The sequence below is a fragment of the Mustela erminea genome, chromosome X (genome assembly GCF_009829155.1).
Source record: "Mustela erminea isolate mMusErm1 chromosome X, mMusErm1.Pri, whole genome shotgun sequence".
Taxonomy (NCBI): Eukaryota; Metazoa; Chordata; class Mammalia; order Carnivora; family Mustelidae; genus Mustela; species Mustela erminea.
Window position 1 is genome coordinate 46,936,044 of NC_045635.1, and position 22,811 is coordinate 46,958,854.

A 22,811-nucleotide genomic window follows, 5' to 3' on the forward strand; every position below is an offset into this window, starting at 1 on the left:
TACCACTTCACACCCATTAGGATGCTACAATCAAAAAGACAAGGAGTAAGTTTTGGTAAGGATGTGCAGAAATTGAAATCCTTATAACTTGCTGGTAGGAATGTAAAACCATACAGCTGCTTTGGAAAACTTGGCAGTTTCTCAAAAAGTTAAATGTGGAGTTTCCATGTGGCCCAGGATCTCTGGTATCTAACTAGAGAAATGAACGTTCATACAATAACTTATATAAAAGTGTTCATAGCAGCACTATTCACTACAACAAAAAAGTGAAAACAACCCAAATGTTTATCAACTGATAAATGCATAAAAAATATATCTATACAATGGAATATTATTTGGTTAGAATTTTGAATGAAGTACTGATGCATGCTACCCCATGGACAAACCCTGAAAACATTATCGTAAGTGAAAAAAGGCAAACACACAAGGACATACATTGTATGATTCTATTTATGTGAAATGACTAGAATAGCTAAGTAGCTAAGTGAATGGCAGGGGAAGGTGAGGTAGAGAATAAAGAATGACTGCTAATAGATAGGGAGTTTCCTTTTTAGGGTGGAATTAGTGGTGATGGTTGCACAATCTTATGAATATACTCAAAATCACTGAATTGTACACTTTAAAAGGATAAATTTTATGGTGTATGAATTATATCTGAATTAAAAAATGCCTGGATAAATAAAATTGATAGAAACTCTTAAAACACAGAAAGAATACTTAGCGAAAAAGACAACAGAAAAATTAAAACTGGATTCTAAAAAAAATTTTTTTACCCAAAGAAGGCTGCCCATGAGGCATTAAAAAAAAAAAAAAAAAACAGAGGGGCAAAGCAAAAAAAAGAATAAAATGGTATATGTAAATTTAGTCATTAGTCATATGTCATCATATCCCCGGGCACAGAAAAAGCATTTGACAAAATTCAACATCCACTCCAGATAAAGTATTGTTAGTGAACTGTGAATAAAGGGAACTCCTTCATCTGTTAAAGGCCATCTAGAAAAACCTACAGCTAACAGCATACTTAATGGTGAAATATTGAGCACTTTCTCCCTTATAACAGGAACAAGGCAAAAATGTCTAGTATCTTCTTTGCTATTTAATATTGTACTAGAGGTCAAGGCCTGGAAATGCAAAGGACCTAGAATATCCAAAGAAATCTTGAAAAAGCAAAACAAAGAAGCAAGACTTGTACTACTTAACTTCAAGATACATTATAAATTCAATGGTAAAAGGAAATCTTTTCAACAAATGAAGCTTAAATAATGGATATTCATATGGGGGTAAAAAAAGAACTTTGACCTCCTACTTCACATCACTCATAAAATTAATTTAAGATAGACCATAGACCTGAACATAAAACCTAAAACCATAAAAGAGGAGAGTATTTTTTTAACTTCGTGTAAGCAAAGGTTTCTGAGGCCACAGGAACAATAACCACAACTGAAAATTTTGGTGGATCAGACTTCATCAAGATTAAAGACTTTGTTTCACCAAATGAAGTCATTACAAAAATAAATGGGCAATCCACAGATTGGAGGAAATAGTCAACAAGTATTTGCTCAAGGACTAGTATTACCCAGCATATATCATAACTCCTAACAAGTCAAAAATGAGAAGGCAAACTGTAAGAGGCAAAACAAAATGGGCGAATGCCTTAAACAGACACTTCACAAAGAAAAATACACAAAGACCAATAAATACATGAAAAGGTGCCCAACAACACAGTCATCAGGGAAATGCATATTAAAACGACAAGAAACCACTACACACCCACCAGAATAGCTAAAATTAGTGTTGTTGAGGGTGTGGCACTCTCATATATTGCTGGTGTTAGGGTAAATGAGTGCAACCAATTTGGAAAACTGGCAATTTCTTAAAAAGTAAACAAATACCTATCCCAAGGCCAAACAATTCTATTCCTAGGTATTACCCAGGAGAAATAAAAACGTATGTTAACAAAAAGACTTATACAAGAATATTCATAGCAGTTTCATTCCTAATAAACCAAAACTAGAAACCACTCAGGTATTCATGAAGAGTAAAATGGATAAACAAATTTGGAATATTCATACAATAGTGTTCTGCAGTAAAAAAAAATTACTGATACAACATGGATCAATCTCAAAAACATACTGAGTGAAAGAAGTCTTATACAAGAGTATACACTGTATGATTCCAATTATGTGAAGGTCTAGAACAGGATAAACTAATTAAGGTAAAAAAACTCAACAGTAGTTGACTCTGGTGGAATATGGGAGCTACTGACTGGGGAAGAGCACAGGGAACTTTCTGTAGTAATGGCAGTATTCCTTATTGAGTAGGTAAGCTACAGCCCGCAGACCAAAGCTGGTACACCACCAGCTTTGTGAATAAAGTTGTATTGGAACACAGCCATGTCCATTTTTTTCCATAATGCCTATGGCCATTTTCATGTAATAGCAAAATTAAGTGGCTGCAACAAAAACCATATAGCCCCAAAGCCTAAAATAATTACTACCTAGACCTTCACAGAAAATGTTTGTCAACATCTGGTCTATATTTTGATACTGGTTTGTTTACAAGTGTAAGCAAACACTTACTGTCAATTCTCACTAACTATAATCTATGCATTTTACTGCATATAAATTTAAACAAAAAAATACTGAGTTCTAGTCAATGATATGAATGCTGAAGTATTTATGAAATATACTGATGTCAACAACTTTAATTTTGAGATGCACCAGAAAAATGAGATGGATTGATAAATGAATAAAGGGATGATATGTGACTGAGCAAATACAGCAGGAGTTAATTACAGATTCTAGTTGGTAGGTATATGGGTGTTTATAATTTTTCAATTTTTCTGTATCTCTGACATTTTTCTTAATAAATTTTGGGGGAAAATTTTTTAATTAGGTAAGGAAAGTATATAGCACATGACCACAGAAATGAATATTCCAACCCAAAATATTTTATGAAGAAATTTATTCTAAAGAAATAAATCCCAGAATAGCATGCCTTGTCTGAAAAAACTTCAACTGCAAAGATCTTTATTAATCCTTGATCATCCCTGTTAGAAGTCAGCTTGCACACACTGGAATTCATTATAATTTACACCCTTGATGAAAAGAGAATTCTACGCGCGCCTGGGTGGCTCAGTGGGTTAAGCCGCTGCCTTCCGCTCAGGTCATGATCTCAAGGTCCTGGGATTGAGTCCCGCATAGGGTTCTCTGCTCAGCAGGGGGCCTGCTTCCCTTCCCCTCTCTCTGCCTGCCTCTCTGTCTACTTGTGATCTCTCTCTGTCAAATAAATAAATAAAATCTTTAAAAAAAAAAGAGAGAGAGAATTTTACAAAACATACAGTACTTGAGAAAATAGCTTTTGGAAGTAATATGCCACCACTAGAACTCTTACTGTACAGCATACCTTTTATCTAAGGACTCAAAACATTTTATTAGCCAAACTCAATCAATTCAGAGTCTTTAGAGTTATCTACAGCAGAATAAAAGAGAGGGGAAGGGATGCCAGGGTGGCTCAGTGGGTTAATGCCTCTGCCTTCTACTCAGGTCATGATCCCAAGGTCCTGGGATCGAGTCCCGTGTCGGGCTCTCCACTCCGTGGGGAGCCTGCTTCCCTGCCTCTCTGCCTACTTGTGATCTGTTAAATAAATAAAATCTTTTTTAAAAAAAAGAGGGGGGGGAATAAACTGGATTGTCAATTCCTTCCTATAATTAATTCAATAAATCTGAGTTAACTAAATCTCAATGAAGTCATCATGCCCTTTTTCTCCAATTCTGGCAGGAAAGATGCTATCTTACACAGAGGCTGGATAGTGTAATGATTGAGGGCACAGCCTCTGCAGCCAGGTAGTCTGGGTTCAAATCCTGACCCTTCTGTAACCTGTCTGAACCTTAGTTTCCTTTCCCGTAAAAGAGGGGTAATGGTAGCTACAATTCATACAGTTAAGAGGATAGTACATATAAAACCATCAAGACAGTATTTGGCACCTAGGAATCACTTAATAGTGTTTGTTATTAGCACCTCATAAGGGCAAATGCTTTATTATTAATGTAGAATAAGACAATCACAGGTTCCTAACATTTTACAACCAACAGCTACACTGGCCTCCTTGCTGTTCTTCAAACATACCAGACACTCTCCTTCTTTGGGGCCTTTGCACTGGTTATTCCTTCTACCCAACATGTGCACTGTGGGCTGCTTCACCTTCTTCAAATATTTGCTTGAATGTCACCTTTTCAGTGAGGCCTACCCTGATTACCACCTTATTTAAAATTATAATCCAGGGCGCCTGGGTGGCTCAGTGGATTAAGCCACTGCCTTCGGCTCAGGTCATGATCTCAGGGTCCTGGGATCGAGTCCCACATCGAGCTCTCTGCTCAGCAGGGAGCCTGCTTCCCTCTCTCTCTCTCTGCCTGCCTCTCTGTCTACTGTGATCTCTCTCTGTCAAATAAATAAATAAAATCTTTAAAAAAAAATAAAAATAAAAAAAATAAAATTATAATCCACTTTTCTCCTTACCCTGTTCCATATTTCCCCCAACTTCCTGGGAACATACTATAAATTTACTTTCTATTAAGGTTATTGACAGTCTCCCCTCATTAAGAAACAAAAGTCAATGACAGAAGGGACTTTTGTGTTTTATTCACTGATATATACCAAGTAGGTGCTCAAATATTTTTTTGTTATCAAGCCATCATCTGGCTTAACCCCTCCAACTTTACAGATGAGAAAACTCCAAAGAGATTTGAGTCAAGGCCACACACTGAATAAGGGGAAGACCCAGGAACAAGGACTATGAGTCCCTATCCGATGTCATTTCTACCTAGTTCATGTCCTTGACCCTTGAACGTTACAGAAAAATCACAATCGTCTATAATTTTCCCTCAGGAGGGTTTACCTTCAGAATTTCTTGGGTTTGCAAATGCTGTTGTGTCTGTTACATAGAAATGCTCTGAAAGACAGTGGAAGCCTGTACCAGAATATTACGTATTAACAGATTAACAGAAGATGACAGCTGATTTGAAAGAGTTATTCCAGAGCTTTGACAGAGGGTCTGCTGTTGTCATTGTTTCTGCTGACCCCAAAACAAGAGTTGAGTCAGAAGATGGCTGCCACTGTGGCTGGACAGACTGCTGCTGAATGCACATTGGCTGGTCCTGACCTAGGGTTTTCTTCAGGGGAAAAGTCTGACTGCTATCTAATGTTTGAAGCACTTGAGGCTGCTCTAAAGGCTGTATTACATATTGTTGTCCCATTGTCACTGGTTACAATGGTTCTTGCAAAGGAGGTATAATCTGTACCATGTTTATAACGGCCTTTGACATACCTGGTGCCTGGTAACCGCTGCTGGAAGGCAGCATGGTGGCTACCCAAAGACTGCTATTGATTTAGGGGACCTTCCTAAATAGACAACTGATGGCTTTTCTGTACTTGTCTGTAACATGAATGAGTCATCTGCTGATGCTAAATGAAATCTGAATGAGAAACCTGGCCTGGTGTTAAATGTGATTGCAAAAACTGTGTAGAAAAATGTGGGGGCTGGATCTGGGTCTGTGAGGAAGCCTACTGAATGAAGGACATCTGTGCAGGGTGTTGAAGCTGTCCTTCTGTGCCCTCTGAGATGTAATGCTAATTGACTGGCCTTCTAGTTGCTGGTGTCTAAAATGGACATCTGCTTGTGATGGAGCTTCTGAGTGCTGGACATTAAACAAAGGCTCCATAGAATGTGTCTGTATATCTAAGAGTGATGTTAAAAATGGCTTTTGCTCCAACTTTGAAGAATTACTACCTTAGGGTTGTGTTAAATAGGTTTGTTGGTCAGAAGTCTGTGCTACATAAGGGAGTACTAAGTGTAACTTCTGATCTGCAGAATTTCTAATACATATGTTCTTGCTATCAGGAAGGTTTACTGCATATACTTACTGGGTTATGAAGGTTACCTGTTGAGTTGTCTGGATGGTGTAAACAGTTTGTGCTGAATAATGGGCATGTTCAATAGGCAGTACCTGGTAAGCAAACTGTTCTATAAATTACAGAGTAAGTTCCTTGGATCTTATATGCTGTCTGGTCTAGAAAAGGTAATGAAACCTGAGTTTGTACTGAAAAGCAGGCTGCCCTTGGCCTGGGGCCAAATAAGAGGTCGGTACACACAGGTGGGACTGGGTAAGAAGTCAGCATAGAATGGGTTGACTATGATCCTGGTGGTTGCACACTATAAGATGATACTCTGGGGCTGGCAGTGAATAAACAGGCTGTGCTAGAGTCTGGATTGGGTAGGTTAGTTGTGATAGGTAAGAAGCTTGTTTCTGGCGACAATGGCAGCTGCCCAGGAGCCTTCAGTGAGAAGGATGGCAGTTCTGCAGGTAGTCCTGGATAAGCGTGTTGAACAGAATAAGATGGCTATTCCAGAGACTGAATCACACTTTCAATGCCATCCTTCAGCTGCTGCTCACTTGCATGAGCTTCAGACACTCGCAGAATACAATCCTGGTGAAAAATTTTTTGTAGTGATGCCATAATCTCAGGTTGTAACATTAATGGCTGCTGCTGCATAGAGGCTTGGAAACAAGGTTTCTTCAAATGCACAGTCTGGCTTTGTGGTGCTAAAGAACCTAGAGCCACAGATTCCTGATGTACTACTGGATATGGGTGGGGTACTGAATGTATCTTTTGTGAAGGCTGATTGGCCCCGGAATGGCCCCTCAGTGGAATCAGAAGGGACCTGAGCTGTACCAGCAACATTCTGTGCACTACTCATATACTGGGCAGAATGACTGTCTGACAAAGCTTGAAGACAATTAACCAGTAAGAAACTAAAAGTCTGATTAGCATCTGGTGATTTGGTTAATGCCTGCTTTCCATTTCTAGGCCCAGGCTCAAGTTGAAGACCAACAGTTACATGCCTGGAGGTCATTTGTGAAATAGGCAATGTCTGAGGAGAAACTGCAGAAAGACTGGTTGTGGAACTCTAACTGACAAGTGTAAAGTCATAGATTAGGCTGAAGTTTGGTCATTTGCTCCAAAGGTCAGTTGAAGTTGGCTCTGGTGCAAGGAAAATTCAAATTACAAATGTATATACCATGCCCATTTTAGTGGGCCTGTCCCAGACAGAATGACAGATAAAATAATGCTATGTTCTAAAAATTTCAGCAAGTTATCAAAAAGGTGCTGGGTATAGTTTTAATACTACAGAAATCCTTGATACCATGAGTAAATGCTAGTTGAATACATTAAGGGATTGAGATCAATCCCAGTAATACACTGCTCATGGCTTCTCATTTACTGCACTTGCCACATAACTCATTCAAACCCTGGCAGAGATTCAGAGTAACTGAATCTAACATTATCACACACCAGACACTCGAAGTTCCAAGAAAAAGCTCAAAAGGATTTCAGTATCATACCTAAAATGAACACAGAAGTTCTCTAAAGAGGAGAGCAGAGTTGGCTGAATAAATAGAGGTTGGCTGCAATAATTCCAAGAACTTGAACTACCACATTCATAAAAAGACACCAATGGTCAAAGTGCTTTCTTATATGGCTTCCATATGTGGTGAAAAAGTCTAAAAAATAGCATGTATGTGATATACAGATGTCTATATAAACAAAATTACATATTTTGTATACATAGGGGAAAAAAAGACAAACCTAGAGGCTCTACCCACAAATGTAAACAAAAGTTGTCTCTAGCTGGAGAAATAACAGGTGATTTTCACAGTCTATTTTATAACTTCATAGGCTTTATTTTTAGATAGGTAAATAACAGAGTAATTTTTTTAAAATAATGATTATTTATTCAATAAGCATTAAAACATTACTAGAACTTATCATATGTCAGTTTTTGGACTGATAATATGACTGACATTAATACAAACTAAATCATAGGCCCCCACATACGGTTAACACTCAGAATAATTTTTAAAACTTTAAAAAGATTGGAAATACATTTTAAAATATACATATCTGCATACTTATATGGTTGAACCTAAGTTAAATTAAGCATCCATTCAATACACTTTCTATTAAAATCTTACACAAATAAAACCACAACAAGAGTTCAATTATGAATATGTACCATGTTACCTACAAACAAAAGCCAAATATCAGGCTACTGTCAACTCTATCAGGTTAAATTACCCCAGCAGATTTTAAATGTATCTGACATTTGTCAAGTTACATGTACGCTTCCCCCTGTAAGACTGTGAACTCCTTGAAGGTAAGAACCATATTTTATTTTATCTTATATCCACAGAAATGGCAATCATTAAAAATTGTTGATAAGCTGTCACTTACTATATACCAATCTCTTAAAAAGAAACAGACGTGCCAGCTGCTAACTGAATCATATACAGAGAATGTTCAGACCATCTCATTCCCAAAGAAATAAGGCACTTGCAGGGGAGGGTGAGACTGAGAAAAGAAAATGCAGTGATGGCAAAGAAAAGCTGAACCATGCGTCCAGACCTTATAACCTTGGGAACCACAATATAGTCTTAATATATGAACGCTCATAACTGTTTACTCCTTGTCAGAAATGAATAATGCTGACTTTGAGAGTCAAAAAGACAGAAACATTTATTTCTCTTATAGAAATAAACATGAATCAAAAAAAGCCAAGATCCAATAAAGAGTCAGTATCCAAAATATATAATTTATATAATCTAACACCAAAACTTACAAATAATCTTATTTAAAAATGCACAGAAGACATGAACAGACATTTCTGCAAAGAAGACATACAGATGGCCAACAGACACATGAAAAGATGCTCAACATCACTGATCCTCAGGAAATACAAATCAAAACTACAATGAGATATCACCTAACACCTGTCAGAATGGCTAAAACCAAAATCACAAGAAACAAGTATTGGTGAGGACATGGAGAAAAATGAACCCTCTTGGGAATCCACTGGTGGGGATGCCAACTGGTGCAGCCACTTCCATTACTGGGTACTTCCCCCAAAGAATATAAAAACACTAATTCAAAAAAATATATGCACCCTGATGTATATAGCAACACTAATTACAACAGCCAAATTATAGAAGTAACCAAAGTGTCCACTGATAGATGAATGGATAAAATGTGGTGTGTGTGAGTGTGTGTGTGTGTATATACATATATATATAGTGTGTGTGTACACATATATAATGGAATATTATTCAGCCATAAAAAAGAATGAAATCTTGCCATTTGCAACAACATGGAGGGATCTAGGGCATATAACACTAAGTAAAATAAGTCAGTCAGAGAAAGACATATACCATATGATTTCACTCAGATGTGGAATTTGAGAAACAAAACAAAGAAAAAAAGAGACAAGGCAAAAAAAAAACAAACTCTAAACTATAGAGAACAAACTGATGGTTACCAGAAGCAGGGTGGGGGGGGTAGGTGAAATAGTTGATTGGGATTAAGAGTACACTTAACATGATGAGCACTGAATAACGCATAGAATTGTTGAATCACTACACTTTCACGATACCTGAAACCACTACAACACTGTATGTTAACTAAACTGGAATTTAAATTTCTCAAAAAGCCAAGAATTTTTTTAAAAAGCTAAAATGTTTTTAGTAATTTTTTATTATGTTCAGTTAGCCACTGCATAGTACATCATTAGTTTTTGATCTAGTGTTCAATGATTCATTTGTTGCTTATAACACCCAGCGCTTATCACAACATGTGCCCTCCTCGATACCCATTACCCAGCTACCCCCTCCCCCGATCCCCCTCCTCTCCAGCAACCCTGTTTGTTTCCCAGAGTCCATAGTCTGTCATGGTTTGTCTCCCTCTTTGATTTCTCCCCCTTCAGTTTTCCCTCCCTTTCCCTATGGTCCTCCATGCTATTTCCTATGTTCCACATATAAGTGAAACCAAATGATAATTCTCTTTTTCTGCTTGACTTACTCCACTTAGCATAAGTTGGGTATTCACCCTTTCTGATGGCTGAGTAATATTCCATTGTATATATGGACTACATCTTCTTTATCCATTCATCTGTGGAAGGGGACCTTGGCTCCTTCCAAAGTTTGCAGACACTGCTGCTATAAAATTTGGGGTGCAGGTGCCCCTTCTTTTCACTACATCTGTATCTTTGAGGTAAATATCTAGTGTAATTGCTGGGTTGTAGGGTAGCTCTATTGTTAATATCTTGAGGAACCTCCATAAATCTAGATGAAAGTGCTAAAAATTTTAAGTCTATAAAATATTATTTCTAATTAACTATGGAAGCAATCCCTCCAGGGGCACCTCGGTGGCTCCATCACTTAAGCATCTACCTTCAGCTCAGGTCATGATCTCAGGGTCCTGGGATTGAGCTCTGCATTGGGATCACTGCTCACTGGGAAGTCTGCTTCTCCCTCTCCCTCTGCCCTGCCCACCACCCCTCACTCATGTGCACACATTCTCTCTCTCTCTAATAAATAAAATCTGGGGGAGAAAAGGAAAGAAATCCCTCCACATGCACATCAGGCTAGAAAAGTCTAATACAAAGAACAAACCATTATCACCAAAAGCAAGAGATCTGAGTCCTAAATAAATTTGTTTTTCTATCAGTGGAGTTCTCATTTTCTTTTCCAGTTATATAAGCAGTGTCTCAAGATTCTAGTTTCACAGTGTTAGGCACATCCTCAAGAATATCTTAAGTGAAGGAAAGCATAAACAACTTTTGGCTTTCAGTGAGTTTTATATAAACTAAAATGAATTTACAAAAGAGAGGCTTTATCAGAAAAATTTTTAACCCAATACAGAGCTTCTAAAATATATCTTACCTTTATCTGTGAGACTTTCTGGACAGTTAATGGGGAAACCTGGGGTTGTGAGACAACCGGAGGTCCAAGTACATGCACAGGCAAAACAGTGGACTGACCTTGAACCAAAGGCAAAATGTGGGGCTGAGTCAGCTTTGGCTGCTGTTGCAACTGTTAAATAAGAAAAAAAATACATTAAAGATAAACTCTCTCATTTATAGTAAATATACAGATTATATATTTAAAAATATATGAGTTCACCTCACCCCTGAAATCTGCTGGTAATGTCCTACTAGCTGCTGGGATGGAAAAATCATCCCTGGAACATTAATTTCAGCCTGTGGGATGTTGGAAACCATCATCTGGTCTGACGAATAGGCTACACTGGGCTGACTTGAAGTATCTGAGTGTACAGCAGATCCAACTCCTGCCTCAGACAAATTGTCACCTACGACAAAGAAAATAAGAAATAGAAGGAAAAACCTGAAACACAAGGTCCAAATGGCATAGAAAATAAGTGTTTTCTCTGTTTTTTTTTTTTACTCTGACAATCTGAGACAACTTGAAATAAAATATTTACAATACACAGTTAACCAAAAACCATTATGTAAACTCTCCATGCCGACAATGTCGTACAACTAAAATTTTCTTAGTAAAGCAAACCTAAAAACAAAGAATCACATAAAAATCAACTCCTTTTGCTGGCCATTATCATTTATATTGAAAAATACTCCTAAGGCACAGGAACTGGCAATACCAGTTACTTCCAGAACTGGGTAAATTCAAAAGAGATGACTAAAGTAAAGGAAGGCTAAGTGAAAGGGTTGTAAGAAGCAGTCAAAATATTTAGATCCCTGTGTCCCACCCTCTATACCACACCTTTGGGTGATTGCTTCTCCCCCACCCAACTAATCTATACTTGCCACTAGGATTTCAGTCAAATCGAAGTGTCATATTCTCATTCTCCTAGAACCTGGCTAGAAAACAATACTATCATTATAGAACAATTAGTTATTATTGTGAAAATACTCTGTCCTTCTAGAGAAGAGAATGCATTATAGCAGAAAAATTAGAGGAACTATGATAATTTTATACTTGAGTCTAAAATACAAAGGATCTTAAAATCTAGAACAACACATTCTCCCTTTAGTTCCAAATTTTCTTTATTAAAGGATTTACATCAGACCTTTAAAAAAAGTAAAAAGATTATAATCCTTATTCAATTAGCACCATGGACAGGTCACATAACACAAGTTTCTTAATTTCAAAATCAGGAAACTAGCCAGCTTGTCTATTTCAGGGGTTTTGTAAAAGGACTGATGAAATGATAGATAAGAAAATGCATTGAAAAACACAAAAGTACTATTTTGACATAAAGGAATACAATTACACATTTGTTTGCTTTTATAAATTTTAACTGTTACCTGCAACAGAGGAGCAATGCTGCTGGGGTTTTCTCTGTAGAAGCTGTTGTCGAACATGTTGATCAACTTCAGGTTCTTCACATTCAGCCCCAGTGTGTGGAGCAGGAGCAGGGGGCAAAGCTGTATTCTGGGGCTGAGGGAGTACATTCCCTGCAGACTTGCACTGGGAATCCCTGCGTTCTTCCAAACAGCCAGCTGGCTTCTTCTCCCTTGTCTTCTTTATCAGGGTGACCCGGTCTCTAATGGACTTAGCAACAGCTTTGGAATCACTTTCGTGGAAGAATCCTGACTTGACCTACAAACAAAACATAATAAGCAAACTACATCTTTAACATTTACGATTTTAACTTTTTACTAGCAGAATTATTTTGTGCCCCCAAATTCTAAATGTTATTAAATAACAGTTAACTTGTTTATATGTTCTTTTTTTTTCAATTTAATATAATTGACAGTTTCAGGTGTACATCATGGTGATTCGATATTTTGGATGTACATCTATGTTCTTTCTTAATCAGACATACATAAATTCAGCATAAGAAAAACAATACCATTACCAAGCATTGTTAAAATAATTCTGACTTTAAATGAAAACAAATAACTTGATGTTTCAGTACATGCAGTCTTATTACAGACCACTTGTGATTGTCATTAGGTTTGTGAAAGATTAAAAAGGTTTCCTTATTCAACAACGTTAAGTGCCTACAATGTGCCCAGTACTGGACTCCAGAGACATATAAGTTACTACATCAGTCCTTTGTCCTGTATGAGCACACAATCTGATGGTAAGACGGTACAAATTTAACTTAAAATAAGGTAGAAATGAGCAGCTGCAAAAGCCCTAAAAGAAAAAGTAGAGAAAGTGTCACAGAGAAAGGTTAACTCTGATTTTAATTAAAACAAAAAAAGGTACTTGCTGGCTGTTAAGGGAGGTGTGGACGAAGTTTAGAGATCCACACTCTAGGCAAAGGGACATATGCTCACAGCAAAGTACTACATCTTACCAGGCGTTAGAAGAGTGAGAGAAGAGAAGTTAAGGGCTTGCTGTCTGAGAAGAGCAGGGCTGAGTAGCAGAGAAGATGACTTGAGGAGGTGTCATGGCATATCATTCTCAGTCCTACAATCTGTTTTTTAAAGCATGTCTTGGGGGTCTGCAGACTCAGGGAAATTTCGTGGTAGTCGAAAGATGATTAAAATGTTAGATGGAATCCATATATTTAATTCACTCCCTCCCGAAGCTCCAAAAAAAAAAAATACCCCATACTAAATGGATTTTTAAGTTGTAAACCCACAGGGACAGGGAGAATAAGAGAAAGACAATAGCAGCAACATTTTGGACATTGCAGAATGTGGAAAACAGATTAAGTAATAAATGACCTAGCAGTCCTGAAAAAGGTGAATTAGGGAAAGCTGAGAATCATTATGACTTATACTGAAAAATGCTCATTAAGGCACAGGAACTGGCAATACCAGTTACTTCCAGAACTGGATAAAGTCAAAAGAGATGACTAAAATAAGGAAGACTAAGTGAAAGGGTTGTGAAAAACAGTTAAATATTTAGATCCCTATGCCCCACCCTCCATTCCATACCTTTGGGTGAGTGCTTCTCCCCTACTCAAGAAGCCTTGAGTTTTGTTCTCTGGAGAGGGTAAAAGAGGGGCTCTCTGGATTATGGAACACCAGGCACAACTGAGGGTAAGGCTACTACATAGAAAACAAGATTAAATGACCATATGCATGCTGAATGGCATATGCAGAAACCCTTAGCCCTTTTCCTCACTTGGCTACCAAAGTACCAGTAACCAGACCCTAACCCTTCAGGACGGACATTGAAAGATGATTCTCTGGCGAATCTGACCAATCTAAGAAGACAGACCTACAAATATTTTTTATAAAGATTTTACTTATTTATCTGAGTGAGAGTGAAAGCAAGAGATCACAGAGGGAGAGGGAGAAGCAGACTAGCTGCTGAGTGGACAGCCCAATGTGGGGTTTGATCTCACAATCCTGGGATCATGACCTGAGCCAAAGGCTTAACCGAATGAGCCACCTAGGCACCCCACACCTATAAATATTGATGTCAAAGATTCCTTAATTAAAGGCCCATCCAGATACCCTACCTTATGGGTCAAAGTTAACAAGTCTGACACAAGCAATCACATCACCCAATAGGCTGTAAGACCCTGTGGTCAGCAAAATTATGGCCCCTCAAAGGTATCCCATCCTAATCCTTGAACTTGTGAATATAATGAGATATCATTCCCATTATTTTGCTGTGAAGAGTTGACCTTAAAATAGGGAGATTATCTGGGTGAGTCTTTTACCAGCTGGCAACTCTTAAAGGATTCAACATGGTATTGCTGAATTTGAAGATGGAGTGGGGTACATGACAGGACTGAAAACCAGCCTCTAGGAGCAGAAAGTGACCACAAGCTTATAGCCACCGAGGAAACAGGGGCCTCAGTCCTACAACCATAAGGAACTGAATTCTGCCAACAACTCAAAAGCAGTCCCCGACCCCCACACTCTCCTCACACTCCCCACCAAAAGCCTCCAGAGAAGAGCCCAGGCCACTGACACCTTGATTTCAGCCTGTGAGATCCTAAGTAGAGAATCCAGTGAAGTCCACTAGGACTTTTGCCCTCTAGAACTGAGATAATAAATGGGTGTTGCTTTAAGCCACTAAATTTGTGGTAATTTATTACACTGCAACAGAAAACAAATATAGTCTCCTAAAATCTATTAATCATAAGCAACTAGCCAAGAATAATCGGAAATATCAGAAAAGCCTCTAACAAGAACACAAAACACAAAACCATCAAAAGTGAAACAACAATTTGGAGAAAAGAGACTATATGGGAAGAAAAAAAATGTCAAAAACACTCTCTTTACTTATGTTACAAAGAGATGTGATGATATTGCCTCCACAAAACAAAGAACAAGATGTTTACTCTAAAGAAGGAACAGTTCAAAAAAATAAAAAGGAACTCTTAACATTAAAAACATGATAGCAGAAATGAAAAATTCAGTGGAAGGGTTAGAAGGTAAAGTTAGTAATATCTGCCAGAAAAAAGAATAAAAAGACAAAAGAATGGGAAACAGAAAGGTTAAGAACACTAGAGAATTAGTTCAAGAGGTTCAACATCCAAATGATAACAGTTCCAGAAAGAAAACAATAGGGAAGAAATCATCAATAAAATACTTCAAGAAATTCCCCAGAAACTAAAGGATATGCATTGACAGATCGGAAGGGTCCGCTGAGAATCCAACACAGTAGACGAAAATAAACCCAAATCAAGATACATCACTGTGAAATTTTAGAATACTAAAGAAGAAACAGAAACTACTACAAGCTTCCAGAGAGCAAATCACATGCAAAAGATTCAGAAAATAGAACTTTGTACTTCTCAATACCAATACTGAAAGCTAGAAAAGCATAACAGTGAGTCTAAATTTTTTTTAAACTGCAACCTAAAACGCTTTAGGCAGCCAAGGAATCAATTAAATATGAATATAGAATAAAAATATTTTCATGCATGCAAGTCTTAAAGAATTTACCTCTTATACCCTTTCTTTAAGAAGCAGACAGAGGAAGTGTGTCACTAAAACAAGAGGATAAGCCAAGGAAGAGAAAGACGTGGGATTTAAGAAACATGAAACCCTACAGAAGAGAGGAAGAGAAGTCTAGAAAGATAGTAAAGAGAAATATCAGGATAATAGCTGTGCACCAGATGTTCAAGGCAATCATTCCAGATTAGAACACTATTACTATAAAAACAGACAGGTTAAAGGCTATCATCTCCAAGATCCCCAATGTCAATGTTCCATCCTTATTTTTAACCTGAGGACAGAATGCCCAGGCTAACCTGGCTTAGACGCTCTGTACTTGGCTAATTTGACTATGTGCTACAAAGCACCTACACACCTTCCCTCCAAGCACTGTAGCAGCCTGGGAGAGGTGGGGACACACATTCAAACCCACAGACGTTATCTGCTGTCATCTGCTCTGTAAGGAGGGGAACATGAGGTGATTAGAAGTAGAGAGGTCAGAGGGGCCCACTCCCCATCAAACCATATTGTTACCAGACAACTAATTTTAAAGGTCCACACAATGGTCCACTGGTGATTGATTGGTGAGCCATGCATGTATTTCCCTGAACTCACTCATGACCTCACCTGCTGACTTCCCCAGAAGTGACTCTTGTAAACACTTAGCAAAGCTGAAGCCAGACTATGACTGAGAGACTCCATTCAGTTTATGTGCTCCTAAACATCTTCACCTAATAGTAACTTCAATAACCAGCTAGATATGTGCTTGCCACTCAGGTTTTTAAAACAAAACAGCATATTACCTGATAAACTATAACAAAAAGCAAAGAAATGAGTAACATAAAAGTCAGGGTAGATATTACCTGTGGTGACTAGGGAAGGGAATACAACTGGGAGAGGCATATAAGTGCCTCATATAGTGGCTTCTAAGGTACAGGTTGTGTTCTATTTCTTTTTTTAAAGATTTTATTTATTTATTTGACAGAGAGTGTGTTCCATTTCTTAACAAAGTAGTGTTTTATTATTCTTTATACCGTACATACATACATACTGTACATCTCTGCTACAGAGATGCATTTCACAATAAAAGAATTTAAATAAAGAAAAGGAGAAAATAGCGAGGAAAGAAAGCAATAAGGAGAAAGGAATCAACTAACCCTGATATTATAAAGGGCAACAGTGGTGGGGGGAGTGGAGAATATCTGTAGGATTCACTTACCATTTCATACGCTACTTCCTCAGAGGTATCTGTTTCTAAATTGAAACTGAATTCAATTGCTTCATTGTCTTTGTGCTTGCCTTTCAATTTTTTAGGGTCTTCAACCCAGAGTCTTAAGGCCAGGGATGAATTTGAGCAGTCATCTTCCTCTGCTAATTCCACCCTCAGTCCTGTATCCTCAGCAAAAAATGCGTGGTTTAGTAGGTCCCTGACAGACAACCTAATAAACAAAATACATATCTCATTATCAATTTTTCCAATCATGAACAAGATATAGAACTCTTAATTAGCACACATCAATGAAATCAAAGTAACAATCTTATTTTAAATTTCCTATTAATTAGACCATTAATCTGCATCATTATGAAAAAATGAAATCTTATATCCAACTTATTATTTACCAAAGATGCAAAGAAATCCTAACCAACATGCACTTAAAGTCACCTTAAAGATTGTTTCCAGCAGCATAGCTAGATTCTGAATTTTAACATACCTATAAGTATGCCTAGAGAACTGGAGAAGTGTTACAGTATGTTAGGTAGAGTGACTAGTTTCCCCAAGCCACTGACTTAAGTTACTAAAACTCAAACAGCAGGGGCACCTGGGTGGCTCAGTGGGTTAAAGTCTCTGCCTTCAGCTAGGGTCATGATCCCAGGTTCCTGGGATGGAGCCCTGCATCGGGCTCTCTGCTCGCCAGGCAGCCTGCTTCCCCCTTTCTCTCTCTGCCTGCCTCTCTGCCTACTTGTGGTCTCTGTCTGTCAAATAAATAAATAAAATCTTTAAAAAAATACAAAACTAAAACCCAAACAACAGACTGTCAGCAAAGGAAACTAAAAACTCTTCTGGATATATAACCTCTAAAGGAAATCAGAAATACAAACTCTTTTGCAAACGTTATAAATAGAAGTCATTGACTCCATTAATAATAATCTAGTCAGTGAACTTCACTCTTTAGAGAATGCCATGAATGAAATTAATTTAGTTCAGCAAAGTCCCATGGTTTTCTTCAAGTATTTAAGCCTAGTGTTTCAGGCCAAAGTATACATACAATGGATACCCCTCTACCTAATATTAGAGATTAACCATCTCTGAAGAGGGGAAAAAAAAAAAAGACAGTGGTTCAAAAGATTCTTTCACAAGCTGGGGGCAGTTAATGTCCTTTGCTTGGGCCAATTTCTAAAAACATATATATAATATCTAATCTATCTATACCATAGGCCAGAGAGAGCTAAAACTCACGTATTTCATAATGTCTATATAGAAAATCTCTCTTCGACTATTTAAAGCAGATAAAGTATACTGAGAAGCATGGTATCCTGTAAGTTGAAGATTTTCAACCCTCCTGATTATGTTTTTAGTGATCAAGGGACAAATAATTAAGAGACTGTTATAAAAAGAATAAGATTCCTCAGACTAGTTTCAAGACTAAGGTGAGACGTGTTTAAGAAGACACAACCAAGGGTCACCTCCGTGTCTTAGTTAAGTGTCTGCCTTTGGCTCAAGTCATGGTCTCAGGGTCCTGAGATCCAGCCCTGTGTCTGGTGCTCTGCTCAGTGGGGAGCCTGCTTCTCCCTCTCCCTCTACCCCTCCCCTCTCCTCTCACACACTCTTTCTCTCTCTCAAATAAATAGGTAAAATCTGAAGAACAACAAGTATACAACCAAGTCAAGCTCTCTACCTTTCAATGAAAATGTAGCCTATGTATTTTTACTATGGAATAACTACAGTAATAGCAGAAGACACCATTAAATACTTACTACTCTGTTAGTTATTTTATATGCAATATCTTTTTAATCATCAAAATAAATACCTGCATTGAGGAACAGAGGTAACTCGCTCAAGATCATACTGGCTAAGTGTGAGTCCACATTTGAGTCTTAGTCTGATGTAGAAGCCTGTGTTCTTTCTAATACACTAATATATAATGAATCCTTTTGAATATTCCAACGTTCTTTGGTAATAGATCACAATTAAAATGCTGTAAAAGCAATAATCAGAATCCAAACTAAAATGAGTACTTCCACATAGTACAACTGACCCTCAAACATGTTTGGAGGGGGGATTGGGGTGCCAATCTCAGCTGAAAATCTGTGTATAGCTCCTAACTTCCCCAAAACTCAACTACTAATAGTCTACTGTTGACCAGAAGCTTTGCCAATAACATATACAGTTGATTAACACAAATTTTGTATGTGTTATATACCATATTACATTATGTATTATATACTGTATTTTTACAGGAAAGTAAGCTAAAGTAAAAAAATATTAAGAAAACCATAAGGAAGAGAAAATACATTTACAGTATTGTATAATATGTTATTCAAGAGACAACTGCATTTTTAGATTCACTTAAAAACAAGCACATCTAAACTCTTACAACTCAAAACCAGTAACAACAACAACAAAAAATAAACAACCTAATTTTAAAAAGGGCAAAGGAGTTGACCAGACATTTCTCCAAAGAAGATATAACCACATGAAAAGATACTCAACATCATTAGACATTAGGGAAATGCAAATCAAAACCACAATGAGATACCACTTCATAGCCATCAGGATGGCTATTATCAAAAAAATGGAAAATAGCAAGTGTTGGTGATGATATTGACAAATTGGAACCTTCATATGTTGCTGGAAGGAATACAAAATGGTGCAGCCACTGTGGAAAAAAATTGGCGGTTCTTCAAGGAATTAAACATAGTATTACCATATGATCCAGCAATTCCATTCCTAGGTATATAATGAAAAGAATTGAAAGCAGGGATTCAAGCAAATACTTATTCACCAATGTTCATGCAGCATTATTCACCATATAGCATACAGGTAAAAATAACCCAAGTATCCAAATGGATGGATATACAAAATGTGCTGTGTGTGTATATGTGTTTCTTCCTTAAAAAGGAAGGAAATTATGATACAACATGGAAATCAACTTTGAAAACCCTATGCTAAGTGAGATAAACCAGACACAAAAGGACAAATACTATACTGATTCCACTTACATGAGGTACTCAGAGGAAACAAATTCATAGAGACAGAAAGTAGAATAAAGGTTACCAGGGGTTGAGGGGAAGAGGGAATGGAGAGAGAATGCGTACAGAGTTTCTGTTGTGGTAATGAAAAGGTTCTGGAAATAGCAGTGATGGTTGTTTAACAATGTGAAAGTACTTAATGCTACTGAATTGTACACTTAACATATGATTAAAATGGTCAATCTCAGGTTATGTATATTTTACCATAATTAAAATATATAACTACCTAGAGATAGCCTGTTGGTAAAATAATGTTCAGTAATAAAGATACAATGAAGCAGGCTTTACCTCAGTGGCCTTTATATAGTCTCAGATATACAACACTAAACTTAGAAAACTAACAAAAATGAGGGACAGTCAATAAAATGTGGGTAAAAATAATTTCTGTAAAGGACCTATCACCTTTATTAATCATAATCAATAAGGAGGTAAAAAAATCAAAAGACTAACCTACTGATTTAACTTGACAACTGTCCAAAGCTCAAATTAACAGGAAATAAAAGCTAAAACTAAAGGGATATATCCATAAGAAAAACACAAGTTGTGTTATAAATAAACTTAGAATACTAATTCTTAGACATAAATAGCCCTATATATTTTACCATTATCATGACACAAGGACATTGGTCAAATATGAAACACTTGGGGAGTTGATGGTCAATTTTTTCTTAAGCTATCATTTTTTTCTAAGTACTTACCTGAAGGTGACAATGCAGAAGCACTCTACTACCAGTGACTATTAAACTGAAGGGTGAAGGTGATGAAAACTTGTCACAACACAAACAAAACCCAAATTCCAGTTCAAGAAAAATTCGGCACATGATATCAAAGTCCAAAATGGCAAACAACATGCACTGATATACTTCACCCCAGACAGAATGGTTTGTGTTCCATTCAAAAATAATAACTGGTATTATTCAAAGGTCAGAAAATGACCCAGTCCAAGGGAAGTTTTTAATGTATCCATCTGTTGTATCATTTCACTACATTTGTACCCACCTTTCTGATTTGTTTTGGCGAATACATCCTTCAATGATTTCTTTCACTTCAGGATCAGTGACTTTATTGAAACTGGCTGGTTTTATGCCCTGAGAAAAGAAAAACAGTTTCTAGTCACAAACTAAACAATTGATTGAAAAATAGTTTCTAGTCACAAATTAAGCAATTGAAAGCTCAAATCAATATGACACTTATTAACATAATAATTTTTAACACTAAACCATATTCAAACTTTAAATGAGATAAATATAGACATATGGTGTAAACTTAAACAATTTGTTGAAGATATTGTCACAGTTCTAATAGTCTATAATAAATTTCACAGTGAAAAACTGTGAACAATCTAAATTTCTAACAAGAGATACAAATTATGTGATAAATATATATGCTGTTATGCAAAAAATAAAAATGTTCTCAGAGTATTTAATAACATGGATAATTCTCTTATTGCAACATTAAGTAGGGAATAAATATTTGATCCCAAAATATACATGCAAGCATAACACCAATTAACAAACTGTAATAAACAAGTCTTCCAGAATGGCGAGAAGCAATAATCAATCAATATATATGTATGTGTGTGTGTGCTGTGTGTATGTATTTCTGAGAAATCTATATTATTTTTATCATTAAGGAATACTAAAATATAGAGAGAAACTCAAAGCTAATTATCAGATTCTAGAAATTCAATAACAAATTAGTAAGGTCCAGACAATTAAAAATATTTCTGTAGCTGTTAGCTGCCTGAATCTGCTTATTTATATTCTATTACCCTCAAATTATGAGTTTTAGATTTAAAACAATAATCATTAGGGGCGCCTGGGTGGCACAGTTGGTTGAGCATCTGACTCATGGTTTCGGCTCAAGTTATGATCTCGGGCTCCTGGGATCAAGTCCTGAGTGGGGTTCTGCACTCAGCATGGAGTCTGCTTGAGATTCTCTCCCTCCCTCTTTCTGACCCTCCCACTCATGGGCGCGCGCTCTCTCTCTAAAATAAATAAATCCTTTTAAAAAATCATTACAGTTATTTAACAAAAAACTCCAAATTAATCTAGAAGGAGAAAGATATCATAGAATAATTGTCATGGAATGAGGCAATCTAAAGCCTAGTTCTGGGTCTGACATACTACTTCACAGGATACAGAATCAAAATGCCCAGTATCACATAGTAGATAAATTGGTGAGATTAGGAGTTAAGTGGGATCTCAAATTCTAGAAGCTTTCTTACAGATGGAAACATGAATTATGATATAATATTTTTGTGACTTTAAAATAAGATAATAAAGTCACCATTCAAAATATGGAGTTACATCATTCTACTTATAGAAAAAGTCCTTTTTGGCCTTTCCACTGATCTCTTAACCTATTTCCCAGTCCTGGGTAATTACTGCTCCTAGGTGAAAATAATTGGGAAACTGCAACTTAAAAAATTGAGTACACAGTTTTTTCTATTTGTTGCCGTACAATGTAAAGACCAAGACTAAAAAGACATTCTAGCCTTACCTCTTTTTCTCAGCTCTTTGTTACAGTCCACACTTAAATTTCCCAATAGTCTAAATGATGGCTTTTTATACTTGGTTTGTTCAAATCAGGATTCAAACAAGGTCCTCATAGTACATGTATGGCTCATACCAAGCTTACAAGAGGCAACTATTACATTTTCAAGAATTTTGCAAGCTGACTGTTAAACATAGTCATTTACAAAATTTAAATTACATAAGCTTATAATTAAATAAATTATATCAATAACCAAGGTAATAAATACTGAAAATATCAGTCAGTCCTTAATTATTTTACTATATTTTACTATTATTTATGCTCTTGAGGTTGTTTATTCTAA

At 36.8% G+C, this 22,811-nt stretch overlaps 1 protein-coding gene across 6 annotated transcripts in view; it reads right to left on the reverse strand.

Annotated features, from left to right (window-relative positions):
- WNK3 (WNK lysine deficient protein kinase 3) overlaps positions 1 to 22,811 on the reverse strand; it is a 157,428-nt gene that overhangs the window by 83,190 nt on the left and 51,427 nt on the right. For all 6 annotated transcript variants that reach the window (XM_032330111.1, XM_032330110.1, XM_032330114.1 and 3 more), the window contains 5 exons: positions 20,972 to 21,060; positions 16,941 to 17,160; positions 12,176 to 12,470; positions 11,018 to 11,199; positions 10,773 to 10,922 (listed from right to left, as the gene is read on the reverse strand). In XM_032330111.1, coding sequence (XP_032186002.1) covers positions 10,773 to 10,922; positions 11,018 to 11,199; positions 12,176 to 12,470; positions 16,941 to 17,160; positions 20,972 to 21,060 — 936 coding nt within the window. The remainder of the gene's footprint in view (positions 1 to 10,772; positions 10,923 to 11,017; positions 11,200 to 12,175; positions 12,471 to 16,940; positions 17,161 to 20,971; positions 21,061 to 22,811) is intronic.